At 45.6% G+C, this 15820-nt stretch overlaps 1 protein-coding gene across 8 annotated transcripts in view; it reads right to left on the bottom strand.

Moving 5' to 3' along the window:
• EPB41L5 (erythrocyte membrane protein band 4.1 like 5) overlaps positions 1–15820 on the bottom strand; it is a 126036-nt gene that overhangs the window by 98436 nt on the left and 11780 nt on the right. For all 8 annotated transcript variants that reach the window (XM_070071023.1, XM_070071027.1, XM_070071028.1 and 5 more), the window contains one exon: positions 303–407. In XM_070071023.1, coding sequence (XP_069927124.1) covers positions 303–407 — 105 coding nt within the window. The remainder of the gene's footprint in view (positions 1–302; positions 408–15820) is intronic.

The raw sequence follows: 15820 nt of genomic DNA, 5'->3' as shown, positions 1-15820 counted from the left end.
CCTTGGGCCCCTGCACCCACATGGAAGACCTGGAGGAGGCTCCTGGCTTTGGATCAGCCAGGTCTGGCCACTGAAGCCACTTGGGGAATGAACCAGTAGATCTGGAAGGACACCCCCCCCCCCACCAGCTTCTGCAGCTCTGTAACCCTGCCTTTCAAATAAATAAATCTTTAAAAAAAAAAAAAAAAAAAAAAAAAAAGAACACCACCACATGAAGGATATGTAGTCTCCTAGCGCTCAGCACATGCTCTGAACTTTTCCACTTCTGCACCCATACTGGAACCTCCAAAAAAGTTACTCACTGCAACTTGAGCTGAATCCATAAATCTCAGGCCAAAATAGTCGCTTTCAATAAGGTCCAGATGATACATAATCTGATCGAACAGCTCTTGTCCTTTGGCTTTTTTCTGAAACGGTGAGAAAACAAATCCATCAGTTAAATGCCTTATAAGATCAACAAGCTGAATAAAAGGTAGTTTCAAAAGTACTGTGACTTCTATGTATCTGCTTGAAGGTTATTACTTCAAATTAAGTACTTGGAGGTGTAAGAATTTGTACCAGAGAAATATTTGTCTTCAATTTTCTGAGTACCTATTTTAAGGAGCCCATTATGTAACTGAAAAGAAAACCCAAGAAAATTTGGAGCACTTCGGTACAAATCATATGGAACCAATTACACTTCAAACACTCTCAAAGTGTTCTCTCAGGATCACCAGAGTTCCCAAGATCATTCCCCCTCCCCTCTTTTTAAATTTATTCTTATTGACTTGAGAAGAAGAAGTGGGGGAGGGGGAAAGAGCAAGCTCCCACCTACTGACTGGTAGCCAAGGTCCAGGGGTGAGCCAGAACAGAATCTAAGAGTTGGAAGCTAGATCCAGGTTGCCCACGTGGGTGGCAGGGACCCATCCACTTAAGCCGTCACCGCTGCTTCCCAAGGTTTGAGCAGGAAGCTGGAACCAGGAGCCAGAGTTGGGAATTGACCCCAAGCACACCAATGCGGGATGTGGGCGCCTCAATCACTGGCCCAAACACCTGCCCTATCCCTCCTTCTTCCCCTCCTCCACCAGGACCCTTTCAAAAGAGTCAAGAGGTCCTAAGAATCTCCTCATATACCTCAATCAAAAGCAGCATATTGCCAACACAGTGGCTGCAGAAGCGGATAAGAGTGTGCAAAGTAGCTTTTATTAAACCAGACATTAAAGAGATTTGCAAAAATGTATGCAAACAACACCACTCTAAATTCTTTGTTTTTCTGGAAAATACCGATTTCATAAAAACTTCACTCATGTCAACATATAAGGAGTACTATGTTGTTATTTTAACAGAAATTTTTAACTTTTTCCTTTTTCTTTTTTTTTTTTTTTTAAGATTTATTTGTTTCAAAGAGTTACAGAAAGCAAGAAGGAGAGACAGAGATCTTCCATCCATTGGTTCAGTCCCCAGATGGCTGAAATGACCAGGGCTGGACCAGGCTGAAGTCAAGAGCTTCATCTGAGTCTCCCACAACGGTAGCAGGAGCCCAAGTACTTGGGCCATCCTCCACTGGCAGAGAGCTGGATTGGAAATGGAGCAGCCAGGACAAGAACCGGCCCCATAGGGGATGCCATCATCACTACCCACTACACCACAAAACCAGCCCCGCACTTTTTATTTCTAACTATGTTAACCATAGACAGCTATAACTCATAGAAACAAAAACACTGTCAGGAATCTTCAATTTTCAGACAAAACCTATGCATGCCTCCCACCTACATAATCCTAAACTATGGTTTATGGTTCTTTCCCACAAAAACTGAACATAAAGTTGGACTTTTCATAACATTAATCTCTGCCTTTTAACTACAAGTTTATTAAACTGAACTTGTCCTTTGCTGCTTCTATGCTTTTTAAACCCCTTCTTTTAGTTGACTAAAGCTGCTATCCTATACACCCTTTTATCAAGACAAGAATTTCACCACACCCTCTGACCTCCCCTCCAACCACACCCCACCCTGAAACCAAAAATATTCTTTCCTTTGGCCTTCAAGACAAGTTTTACTTTGGTACTTGTTACCACCCCTTAATTTACAGGCCTTACACATGTACATTCCAGGTCTTTCTAACACCTGCTCTGCTCTTTTGACTTCCTTCTCCAAAATGTTTCCCATGTGAGGCTCTGGACAGCTCATTCTCTAAGGTCCTCTGTGTTTGAGAATATTTCAATCATGCCCTCACACTGGATGGACAGTTGGCTGGATATAAAATTCAAGGCTCAAAGTTATTTTCTTTCAACACTTTCTCCAGTATTCATAAAGTATTATCCCATTGTCTTCTTGCAGTCAATACCACAGGTAAAAAATGTGTTGTCAATTTTAATTGTATTCATTTGTAATGTAGTTCACTTTTAGACTTCATCTCTAATAGTCTTACATTTCATTATAATGTACAGAGATATAAAAATTTTTCCTTAAATTTCTTTTTTTTTTTTTTTTTTTTTTTTTTGACAGGCAGAGAGGACAGTGAGAGAGAGAGACAGAGAGAAAGGTCTTCCTTTTTGCCGTTAGTTCACCCTCCAATGGCCACCACGGTTGGCGCGCTGCAGCCGGCGCACCGCGCCTATCCGAAGGCAGGAGCCAGGTGCTTCTCCTGGTCTCCCATGGGGTGCAGGGCCCAAGCACTTGGGCCATCCTCCACTGCACTCCCTGGCTACAGCAGAGAGCTGGCCTGGAAGAGGGGCAACCAGGAAGGAATCCGGCGCCCCGACTGGGACTAGAACCCGGTGTGCCGACGCCGCTAGGTGGAGGATTAGCCTATTGAGCCATGGCACCGGCCTTCTATGGTTTTCTACACAGACTTGTCCAATCTGAGTTCTTCATCTTTCTTCAATTCTGGGAAATCAATCAGTATTATGTCCTCAAATATTTCTCCTCTATTTTTTGTCACACTAAGTTTCATATCTAAGTGCTGGTGCTTTTTTAAGCATACACATGTTTATAGTAGAGTTCTTCAAAATATGCATGAAAAACAGGTATTAAAAGTATGAGTGGATTGGGGCCAGTGCTGTGGCGCAGCGGATTAAAGCCCCAGCCTGCAGAGCCAGCATCCCAAATGGGCGTGGGTTCTAGTCCTCCTGGCTGCTCCTCTTCTGATCCAGCTCTCTGCTATGGCCTGGGAAAGCAGTAGAAAGAAGATGGCCCAAGTCCTTGGGCCCTTGCACCCACGCAGGAGACCTGGAGGAAGTTCCTGGCACCTTGCTTTGGAGCAGCTCAGCTCCGGCCATTGTGGCCATCTGGGGAGTGAACCAGCAGATGGAAGACCTCTCTCTGTAACTCTTTCAAATAAATAAAATAAATCTTTAAAAAAATAAAAAAGTATGAGGAGGGCCAGTGCTGTGGCACAGCGGGTTAAAGCCCCAGCCTGCAGCACCAGCATCCCATATAAGCGGTGGTTCGAGTCCCAGCTGCCCCACTTCCGATCCAGCCCTCTGCTATGGCCTGGGAAAGCAGAAGATGGCCCAAGTCCTTGGGCACCAGCACACATGCGAGACCTGGAGGAAAATCCTGGCTCTAGATCAATGCAGCTTCGGCTGTTGTGGCCATCTGGGGAGTGAATCAGCGGATGGAAGATCTCTCTGTCTCTACCTTTCTCTTGTAACTCTTTCAAATAAATAAATAAATAAAAATTTTTTTAAAGTATGAGGTTATTTTGGTACAAAATAAAAAAATTCATGCACAGTTTTTTTACAATACACACTTCCATACATTCTAAAAAAAAACTTCTTATACACTAAAGAAATTCTTGAACCCTAAATTCTTGAGAATTTAACCATGTTGATTAAATCTTTTTTACAATGTCAACTAAAAGACAGTGGGTGCCCTTTAAAGACTTTTTTAAGATTAGGAAACAAAAGTAAGTCAGAGCCAAATCAGAACTGTGAGGTGTATCCCTAAAGATTTCTCATCAAAACTCTCACAAATCTGCCCATTTGATAAGCATGAGCAGGATTGTCATGGCAGACAAAGCTGTCTAAAAACACTCTCATAAAAATCAGATGCTATTTTTTGGCCCTCCAGAAAGCTAATAAGCAAAACATCTTGCCCATCCCAAGAAACTCTGCCCCTTGCTCTTGATCAACCCACTGTTTTACAGGACCCACTTCCAGCTCTCTGCTCGTGCTACAGGACAGGACTGCACTGGGAAAGCCTTGACCATCTCCCATCACAATCGTTCAAAGAAAGGCGTCAAGATCTTGATCCCACGTGTGGGGAATTTCCATCGGAAGCTCTGCTCTTGTCTGCAGCTGATCTGGAAGCAAGAGTCTGAGCCCTCATTGATCTACTCCACTTTCATTTTCCTGTCAGAATCATGTGAGCTGAGCCAACTGAGGTATCTATAGTGCTGTCCGCTGTCGCTGCTGTCAACCGTCAGTTCTCTTCAAGGAGGGCAAGAAACACATTTTTTCCCCTGTCACTGCAGGGTTCATACTCAACATCATGTCATCCCTTCTTAAAATGAGTTATTCGCTTGTAACCTGCTGCTTTTTTTGGCGCACTGTCCCCAGAAACTTTTCATAAAGCACCAATGATTTCACCACTCTTCTACCCAACCTTCACCATGAATTTGCTGCTTTTGCTTCAGTTTTAGCAGAATTCATGTTTGCTGATTTTAAGATTTGCTTATTTATTTGAAAGGCAGAGTTAAAGAGATGCAGAGGGAGAGAGAGAGAGAGGTCTTCCATCTGCTGGATCTCTCCCCAGAGGCCGCAACTGCCAGAGCTGCGCCGATCTGAAGCCAGGAGCTTCCTCTGGGTCTCCCACGCAGGTGCAGGGGCCCAAGGACTTGGGCCAACTTCTACTGCTTTCCCAGGCCATAGCAGAGAGCAGGATCGGAAGTGGAGCAGCCGGGACTAGAACCGGCGCCCATATAGGATGCCAGCACTGCAGGTGGCAGCTTTACCCACTATGCCACAGCTCTGGCACGTAGGGGCTCTTTTCAAATTGATGTCTTACTTTTCTTAGTGTGTCAAACTAGGTCCTGTTCAGATAAGTATGAACACATCAGTACTAGCTTATTTTGGTGCGATTTTTGAAAACCATGCATAGTTTTTTCAAAAAATGCATTTTCCATGAACTTTAAAAAAAAAAAAAAAACCTCATATCATGTTGTTTATCCTTTGTTGACAGACATCTGGGTCGTTTCCACCCTTCGGGTTTAGACAATGTTGCTATGAACACTGGAGTAAAAGTACCTGTTCCGAGTTCCTGCTTTCAACTCTTGGGTATACAGCCCAGAAGAGTATTGCTGGGGCATAGGCTAATTCTATGTTTAACTTTTCGAGGGACTGCCAAAACTGTTTTGTACAGTGGTTGCACCACTTTAAAATCCCAGCAACAGGGGGCCAGCGCTGTGGCATGGTGGGCTAAGCCTCCTCCTGTGTCGCCTGCATCCCATATAGGCGCCAGTTAGAATCCCAGCTGCTCCACTTCCGATCCAGCTCTCTGCTATGGCCTGGGAAAGCAGTGGAAGATGCCAAAGTGCCTGGACCTCTGCACCTGCGTGGGAGACCTGGAAGAAGGTCCTGGCTCCTGGCTTCAGATCAGCCCAGCTCCAGCCAATGTGGCCATTTGGGGAGTGAACGAGTGGATGGAAGACCTCTCTCTCTCTCTCCCTCTGTAACTCTGCCTCTTAAATAAATAAATCTTTAAAAAAAAAAGTCTCAAATATTGTTCCAAATTTCTTTTATTCCAAAAACATTACTAGAGCACTTACTATGGGCACTATACTAGGCAACTACAAAGGGGAACCCAAGAGGTGAGCCCTGGCCCTTAAGAAGTTAACATTCGGGACCGGCGCTATGGCATAGCAGGTAAAGCCAAGTCCTGTAGGGCTGGCATCCCATATGGGCATCAATTCCAAGACCTGGCTCTCCATTTCCAATCCAGCTCTCTGCTATAGCCTGGGTAAGCAGAAGAAGATGGTCAAAGTGTTTGGGCCCCTGCATTCCTGTGGAGACTTAGAAGAAGCTCCTGGTTCCTGGCTTCAAACTGGCCCAGCTCCGGCCGTCACAGATATTTGGGGAGTGAACCAGAGATGGAAGACCTCTCTTTCTCTCTACCTCTGCCTTTCTCTAACTCTCTTTCAAATAAATAGTTGATACATAAATCTTCACAAAAAAATAGAAGGGGGCCAGCGCCACGGCTCACTTGGCTAATCCTCTACCTGCGGCGCCGGCACCCAGGGTTCTAATCCTGGTTGGAGTGCCAGAGTCTGTCCCGGTTGCTCCTCTTCTAGTACAGCTCTCTGCTATGGCCCGGGAGTGCAGTGGAGGATGGCCCAAGTGCTTGGGCCTTGCACCCCATGGGAGACCAGGAGGAAGCACCTGGCTCCTGGCTTTGGATCGGCGTGGTGCGCTGGCCGCAGAGGCCATTGGGGGGTGAACCAACGGAAAGAAGGAAGACCTTTCTCTCTCTCTCTGTCTAAATCTGCCTGTCCAAAAAAAAAAAAAAAAGAAGTTAACATTCTAGCGAGGGAAGAAAATAATAAATTGCATTAGTGATAAGTTATCAAGAAAAAGATAAGGAAATAAAGGTTGGGAAATATTCAAATAGGAAGCCCCCTCCCTTTTTTTTTTTTTTTTTTTTTTTTTTTAAGATTTATCTATTTATTTGAAAGTCAGAGTTACACAGAAAGAGAGAGAGAGAGGTCTTCCATCTGCTGGCTCATTCCCCAATTAGCCATGATGGCCAGAGCTGGGCCGATCTGAAGCCAGGAGCCAGGAGCTTCTCCTGGGTCTCCCACTCTGGTACAGAAGCCCAAGGACTTTGGCCATCTTCTACTGCTTTCCCAGGCTGTAGAAGAGAGCTGGACCAGAAGTGGAGCAGCCGGGACTTGAACTAATGCTCATGTGGGATGCTGGCACTGCAGGTGGTAGCTTTACCCACTATGCCACAGCACCGGCCCCAACCCCTTTTAACAAGGGCAAATTGAAGAGAGATGGAATGAAATGAAAGTGTGAACTATGTACTCAGGCAAAGCACATCCCAGGCAGAAACACACAGTCCCCAGACGTGTGGGTGCGGGCAGGGCGTGGGTGCAGCGGCCAGGAAAGGGGATTCCAGGAACAGCAGGTCCAGGACAGCTAACGCACACTGAGCAAGGAGAGGAATGGTCAAGAATGTGACAGAAACCTGCAGAAGACCATAACATGTAAATCCAGACAGACAAATAAGAAAACCACTGAATACTTGAGGACATGTTTGTTCTAGCAACACGACAGGAAGGAAGAGAACTGCTGGTTTTAAATATTCTTACAATAAAAAAGCACTGCTAGCAAACTTTAAAATACAAAGACCTCAAAACACTGCTAACAAGCTTAAATAGAAATAGCAATTGTGTTAACATTTGCTAATGGCTATTACCTACAAAACCCAAAACATTTCTAGAGTGGGAAGCCATAGAACTCTTCTGCTGGTTCCTTCATCTGGTGCCAAGTGCTAATACACTTCCATTACAGTTATTCTAAAGTGCAATTCTAGATTCAAATTCGTATTCCATCAACATCCCATTTTTGTTTTGAAGACCAAAGTGAAGCACAGCCTAAAAAGTAACTCCTGGGGCTGGCACTGTGTCGCAGTAGGTTAATCCTCCACCTGCTGCACTGGCATCCCATATGGGTGCTGGGTTCTAGTCCCGGTTGCTCCTCTTCCAGTCCCGGTTGCTCCTCTTCCAGTCCAGCTCTCTGCTGTGGCCCCGGAAGGCAGTGGAGGATGGCCCAAGTGCTTGGGCCCCTGCACTCGCATGGGAGACAGGGAGGAAGCACCTGGCCCCTGGCTTCGGATCGGTGCAGCTCTGGCTGTTGTGGCCACTTGGGGAGTGAACCAACTGAGGGAAGACCTTTCTCTCTGTCTCTCTCTCTCACTGTCTAACTCTACCTGTCAAATAAATAATAAAACCTTAAAAAAAAAAAATAAAGTAACTCCCCTCCTTATTCCGCCCAAGTACTAATTCCCAGCCCCTTGAAACATGACACTGGTGTTCTAAAGACACCGGATGGTCTTCTGCTGGCTGGACACTGGCCTCTGCAGAGCAGAAACCCTTCCAAGGTTCTCTCTTGACCCTTTCTTAATGGAGGCCAGTTCTAGGCCAACCAACAGCAAACACAAGACATCTGCAGGTTCCTGAAGTTAATAATCCACAGTCTAGGGAGGGTGGGAGCGTGGGCAGGAGGGAGGAGAAGGTAGGATCACTAGGCTACTGAATCTGTATATATGAAATACATGAAATTTTTTCAGCTTATATAAATTGAAAAAATAATAATCCAGTCTAACAAAACTATAGCTTTTATTTTAAAAAAAATTAATTTTATTTATTTGAAATACAGAGTTATAGAGAAAGGTAGAGCCAGAAAGAGAGAGAGGTCTCCCATCCACTGGCTCACTCCCCAGGTGACCCCAACGACCAGAGCTGAGCTGATCAAAATCCAGGAGCCAGGAGCTTCTTCCAGGTCTCCCACACAGGTGCAAGGGCCCAAGGACTTGGACCATCCTCTACTGCTCTCCCAGGCCACAGCAAAGAGCTGGATCAGAAGTGGAGCAGCGGGACTCGAACCAGCGGCCATATGCCACATGCCAGGGCTTTAACCCGCTGTACCACAGCGCCAGCCCCAAAACTATAGCTTTTCATAAGAGAATCTCTCAAAACAGCAAAATCTGTTTTTTTAGGTGTAGCTCCAGAGACCGGTACTGTGGCATATAAAAGTAAAGCTACTGCTTGTTATGCCGGCATCCCAGATGGGCATCAGTTTGAGATTTGGGTACTCCACTTCCGGTCTAGCTCCCTGCTATTGCACTTGGGACAAAGTAGAAGATAGCCCAAGTGCTTGGGTCCCTGCCACCCACACGGGAGACCTGGAAAAAGCTCCTGGCTCCTGGCTTTAACCTGGCACAGCCTGGGCTGTTGCTGCCATTTGGGGAGTGAACCAGCAGATGGAAGATTCTCTGTCTCTGCTTCTCTGTAACTCTGCCTTTCAAATAAATAAACTCTTTTCAAAAAAAAAAAAAAAAAAAAGAGCCTTTCTGCAATAGAAAGAACTACACTATTTCATGAAAATAAGTCAAAGATAGAAAGTACAATAACAACAGTATTTTGGTTTCAGAAAATTTTCTGGGTCTAATCCAGAAATCTGTGTGTTACTGACAATGTGGAAAAGCAGGCCTTGATAATATTATTGTACGTCAGTGAACATTTGATTCAAATATTTTTGGAAAATAACCATAAATCTTGAATTAACCTTGGAAATAATGTCTTAAATCAGCTGGTTCTATCCCATTCTAATTTTCTCAATATTTTGTTATGTACTTAATAGCTTATAGAAAAAACACATTTTACCAAATTATTTATTTGAAAGGCAGAGAGATAAAATAACAGAGAAAAAGAGGTTATCTCCCATCTGCTATTTCACTCCCCAAATGCTCTTAACAGCCAGAAATGGGCCAGCCTAAAAATGAGAGCCAGGAACTCAATCCGGGTCTCCCAAATGGGTGGCTGGGTCCTGATTACTTGAGCCATCACCTGCTGCCTCACAGGGTATGCATTACCAGGAAGCTAGGACAGAAAACTGAGGCAGAACCTGAATCCCAGCACTCCAATAAGGGATGCAGGTAATCCAAGCAGGGGTCTAACTATCGCCCCAAACACCTGTCCCAGGAAAAACAGGCTCCTAACATGACGGATTCAACAACTGCTGGACAGACACCTATCATGGGTTGGACGCTACAGTCACATATATGGGGAGATGAAAACGCTTTTTCTCACTCCCAACCGTTCACAGGGCTCTTAGGCAAGAATAAAGGTATACACTAGTTTAAACACGACAAACTGTGCCGCAGTGTCCCTCTTGCAGTACAAACAAAGCACAAAGGACGGGAGACTGAGCTGCTGGCTCTGCCAGGAGTACTGACAGCTTCAGAGGCTTCTGTTGTCAAACCCAGGCGGGAAGCGTGACCAGAAGGCTGCTGCCTTCCCCTTCAGTGAAAACAACATGAACACAGAGATGAGATCCGCGGTTTCGGGCTGGGGGTGGGGGGCTGTTAAGGAAGTGGACTGAAACAGCAGAGGCTGCCAACATCATCTCCCCAGCACTGCAAAACAATGTCACTCTGTTCTTTAAAAGCCTTCAGTTATTCCTCAGGGCACAAAACAGGCTTCCCTAACTGCTCGAAATTTACCCTTGCCAGCTTATCTCCTGTCACTCCAGCATTTTTATCAGCTTGTAATTTCCCAATCATGCCTCTGGGCCTTGGCCTACCTTTCTGCTTAGAATGTCCTTTATGTGTTTCTCAAGGAATCAGTAAGACAAGGAGCCCTTCTCCCCCTGGAGGACCCAGTTCCTGGTAAGGAGGTCTGGTGTGACCACAGTGTGCGCAACGTGGAGGCACGATCCTCCACTCCAGGGGACGTGCCTTATTTTTGTGAGGGCTTTCCCTTTGCAACTATTGAATACGAGAAGCAGGAAAGGAAAAATGAAAACAGACCCACTCGGTTCTAGCCCACTATAGATTCACAGTTCAGCTGCATCTACACCAGCACACCTGCTACCCACCTCCTTCCACCCTACCCCCAACAAATCATCCCACCTCTCCCAGAGCCAGTCCTCACTTCACAACCATCTCAAGATTAAGACCAACAAGATGTTATCTTTCCTCCCTGTGTTTAGAAAAGCAATTCCTGAGGAACATTCTTCCTGGTCAGTTAAACAAACTCACATCTTCCCTACTCAGACATTCTCCAGCTACTGTGCTGTCTCCTTCTTTCTCTGCAGTGCCAGACGTCACAGCAATCTCCCATTTCCCTTCACATACTTCCTCAAGCAACTTATGGGTATTTATAAAGCACCCACTATGTGCCAGGACCTGCAGGGGGTCCAAAGAATCTGGCCGTCCCCAGTATTTCCTTTAATCCTCTAGAATTTGGCTTTCAAACACACCGTCCCACGTCCCCAGACACGACAGCTCCACGTCGTTCCTTCTTCACCGGGTTCTTCAGGACAGCTGGCTGCCCTCTCGCGATCTGGCACACCATCCATACGACCCGTTCATCAGTCAGACCCCTACTTCACTCATGCTGGTCTTCAGTCCCTCCTGGCTCCACCCTCCTTCCTCTGCAACCCAGCAGCAGCGCTCAGCCTGCAGCACCGTCGCCCTGTGTCTATACAGCCACAGCGGGCTCTAGGTTAGCCTCTTCTGTAACAAGGCAAGCACACTGCCTCTAAATTAAACCTATGTGTCATTTTCACCATGTTTCTTGACTACTAAAAAAAAAAAATTTTTTTTTGACAGGCAGAGTGGACAGTGAGAGAGAGAGAGAGAGGGAGAGAGAAAGGTCTTCCTTTTTTGCCGTTGGCTCACCCTCCAATGGCCGCTGTGGCTGGCGCACCGCGCCTATCCGAAGGCAGGAGCCAGGTGCTTCTCCTGGTCTCCCATGGGGTGCAGGGCCCAAGCACTCGGGCCATCCTCCACTGCACTCCCTGGCCACAGCAGAGAGCTGGCCTGGAAGAGGGGCAACCGGGACAGAATCCGGTGTCCCGACCGGGACTAGAACCCGGTGTGCCAGTGCTGCAAGACGGAGGATTAGCCTACTGAGCCGCAGCGCTGGCCTTGACTACTAAAAATTTTAAGTGGAGTAAAAAATAATCAAAACTCCATGCCCTTTTAAAAAAAAAAAAAAAAGCGCTTTATTGAAATACAGCTCATCCATTAAAAGTATACTACTCAATGGGTTTCAGTATATTCACACATACATACAAACATCAATGAAGTCAATTTTAGAATATTTTCACTGGGGCCTGCACTGTGGCGTAGCAGGTAAGGTCTCCACCTACAGTGCCAGCATCCCATATGGGCGTCGGTTCGGACCCCAGCTGCTCCACTTCTGATCCAACTCTCCGCTGTGGCCTGGGAAAGCAGCAGAAGATGGCACAAGTCCTTGAGCCCCTGAACACGTGTGGGAGACCTGGAGGAAGCTCCTGGCTCCTGGCTTCGGATTGGCTCAGCTTCGGCCATTGCAGCCATCTTGGGAGCGTACTGGTGGATGGAAGACCTCCCTCCCCATGCCCCTCCCTCCCTCTCTCTCTCTCTCTCTGCCTCTATCTCTCTGTGACTCTGCCTTTAAAATAAATAAATAAATCTTAAAAAAAAAAAAAAAAGGAATATTTTCATCACCGCCAAAAGAAACGGAATACCCTAGAGCTACCATCACCCTGGCAGCCCCCACTCACCTTCTCTAGAGACCATTACTCTCCTTTAGCTCCTACAGATGTCCCTATTCTGGACTTCATGTGAATGGAATCGTAATAAATGCTCTTTTCTGACAGGCTTCTTTAACTGGCATAATGTTTTTCTTTTGTAGCAAAACAACAGTCAATCATGTGGATATAACACATTTGGTTTACCTATCCACCTGCTGCTTCTACCTTTTGGCTATTATGAATATCACCGCTAAGAACATCTGTATACATGTTTTTGTGTAAACATGTTTTCAATTCTGCCACAACACTGCCACAAGTGTTACTCTTGCAGTATGAAGTACACACCTAGAGAGCAGACAGTTCATCCTCTAAGTTCAAACATCTGAGAAACTGTCTGACCGTTTTCCAAAGCAACTCTGCCGTATTAGTCTCACCAGCAGTGTTAGACGGTTCTAATTTCTCCACATCCTCACAATACTTGCAATCATCTTGACTTTATTTTAGCCTTTCTAGTGTGAAATACTATTTAATTTGCATTTCCATGATGACCAATAATGCCAAGCTTCTTTTCAAGTGCTTGCTGGACACTGGAACATCCTATTTAAAAAATGTCTATTCAGATCCTTTGCCCATTTAAAAAAGTTTTAAATTGGGTTGCAATAATTCTTCACACATTCTACATAAAAAATCCTTATCAGATTTATAACCTCCAAATACTTTCTCTTATTCTGTGGAAGTCGTAACATTCTTTTCATTTTTATTTTTTTAAGATTTATTTATTTGAAAGGCAGAGTTAGAGCAAGAGAGAGAGAGGGAGTGGGAGAGTGAAAGAGATCTTCCATCTGCTGGTTCATTCCCCAAACAGCCACAATGGCCAGAGCTGAGCTGATCTGAAACCAGGAGCCAGGAGATTCTTCCAAGTCTCCCACATGGGTGCAGGGGCCCAAGTGTTTGGGCTATCCTCTGCTGCTTTCCCACGCCATAGCAGAGAGTTGTATTGAAAGTGGAGCAGCCGAGATTTGAACCGGTGTCCAAATGGGATGCCAACACTGCAGGCAGCAGCTTAACCCGCTACACCACAGCACCAGCCTCAGTCGTACCATTCTTAATGGCATCCTCTAAAGGGCAAAATTTTGCTTTTTAAAAATTTATTTGGTGAGGCCAGCACTGTGACGTAGCTTCCAATCCAGCTCCTGATAATGCACCCGGGAAAGCAGTGGAAGACGGCCCAAGTATGTATGTATGTATTTGAAATGCAGAGTGACAGAGAGAGAGACAGAGATCGATCTTTCATTCACTGGTTTACTCCCTCAAATGGCTACAATAGCCAGGTCTGGGCCAGGCCAAAGCCAGGAACCAGGAATTCCTTCTGGGTCTGGCAGGGGCCCAAGCATTTGGGCCATCTTCTGCTGCCTTCTCAGGCACATTAGCAGGGAGCTAGACGGGAAGTAGAGCAGGCAGTACTCCAAGTAGCACTCTGATAGGGGATGCCAGCTGCACAAGCTATGGCATAACCTGCTGCACCACTGCAATAACCAGCCTGTGGATAGACATACAGCTTTGACAAAGTCCAATGTACTCTTTCAGTTTTTGCTCATACTTAAAATATATATATATATTTGAAAGGCAGAGTGACACACACAAAGAGAGAGAGAGAGAGAGAGAGAGAGAGAGAGAGAGAGAGAGAGAGAAAAATCTTCCAGCCACTGATTTACTCTTCAAATTATAACTGCCAGAGTTGGGCCATGCTGAAGCCAGGAGCCAGGAACTCCATCCTCGTCTCTCACGTGGGCACAGGGGCCATCTTCCACTGCTTTCCCAGGTGCATTAGCAGGAAGCTGGGTCAGAGGTGGAGCAATGGAGCCTTGAACCAACACTCATATATGATGCCAGCATCAAATGGCAGTAACCTACTGCACCATATCAGCCCATCATCACTTTTGGTGATGTATCCAAGAAACACGCCAAATCTAAGGTCATATTTACCTCTTTTCTTCTAAGGGTTTTACAGGTTTAGCTTTTAGGTACAGGCCCTCCATCTACTTAGAGTTAATTTTGTATATATCATGAGGTAAGAGTCCAACTTGATTATTGTGCTTCTAGATACCCAGGGTCCAAGCATCATTTGTTAAAAAGACGATTCTTTCCTTGCTGGATGGCCTTGGCACCCTTGTCAAAAAAACCAACTGACCACAATACAGGGTTTTAGTTCTGGGAGCCCTGTTCTATCCCACTGATCCACACCCGCCTTCATGCCAGTAGCACACCATCTTGATGACTGCTGCTTTGCTAAGTTCTAAAAGGGAGAGCAACCACCTCGTTGTTCTTTCCAGTGACTGTTTTAGCGATCCAGGGTCCCCCTTGAGATTCCACAAGACCCATCTTGTCAACTCCTACCATGAGGCCAGCAGGGAATCGGGCAGGGATTACACTGAGTCTGTCCGGCACTGGGACTACTGCTGTCCTAACAGCTCGCAGTCTTCAAACTCATGAATGTGCAATGGTTTGCATTTGTAGCAGTGCCTCCTTAGTCACACTCCAAGACTGCCAGTGGACACCTGAAACCACAAACAGCACCAAGCCCTATACATGCTGAATGTATGTACTGTTGTTTTTTCCTATGCACACCTATGACAAAGTTTAATTTACAAATTAGGTACTACAAATTATTAACAGTACATAAAAGAACAACTGTAACAAAATACTGTAATTAAGAGTAAAGAATTATTTCTATAACTTCCCATTAATACATTCAGATTGCAGATAACTAAAACCACAGGAAGCAAAATCACAGATAAGGGGTACTATGGTATTTAAAAATGTAACTGCAGGCAAGAATATTTGGCCTGTGGTTAACACACCACTTGGGATGCTTGCATCCCATATCAGAGTACCAGGGTTCAAATCCTGACTAATTCTAGCTCCCTGTGAAGGCCCACCCTGGCAGGCAAAAGGTGGCTCAAGTACGTGGGTCTCTGCCACCCACACGGGAGACCTACACTGAGATTCCAACACCTAGCTTCAGCCTGGCTCAGCCCCAACTGCTGGGGAATGAACCATCAGATAAGAGCTCTCTCTCTGCCTCAGGGAAAAAAAAAACAACTCTTGCCCAATTTTCAAAGAAAAGGAGAGGAAGAATAAGAAAATGACCACTACTACCTGTACATATACATTCGAAGTCCAAAAATTTAAATTACTCTATTTAACCACAGATAATCCCTTACATATTACCCGAGTAATCGTCTTAGTTTCACATTGGCTAGCTAAAACCAAGTGACCCTAATCCTAACGGGAAATGAATATGTGATTCATTTAATTTCCAAAATCAATTCTAAATCTTCTTTCGGAATCCTACTAAACTGGGTAAGGCACTAAATCAGAAAAGTGAAAATTTTTTCGAAGAAATTAATATTCTGGGCACCGGGTTCTAGTCCCGGATGCTCCTCTTCCAGGCCAGCTCTCTGCTGTGGCCTGGGAGAGCAGTGGAGGATGGCCCAAGTGCTTGGGCCCTGCACCCGCATGAGAGTCCAGGAAGAAGCTCCTGGCTCCTGGCTTCGGATCGGCATAGCCCCGGCTGTTGCGGCCATTTGGAGAGTG

This window comes from Oryctolagus cuniculus, chromosome 3 (assembly GCF_964237555.1).
Source record: "Oryctolagus cuniculus chromosome 3, mOryCun1.1, whole genome shotgun sequence".
In the NCBI taxonomy this organism is placed as follows: domain Eukaryota; kingdom Metazoa; phylum Chordata; class Mammalia; order Lagomorpha; family Leporidae; genus Oryctolagus; species Oryctolagus cuniculus.
This window is presented reverse-complemented; position numbering and strand designations above follow the sequence as displayed.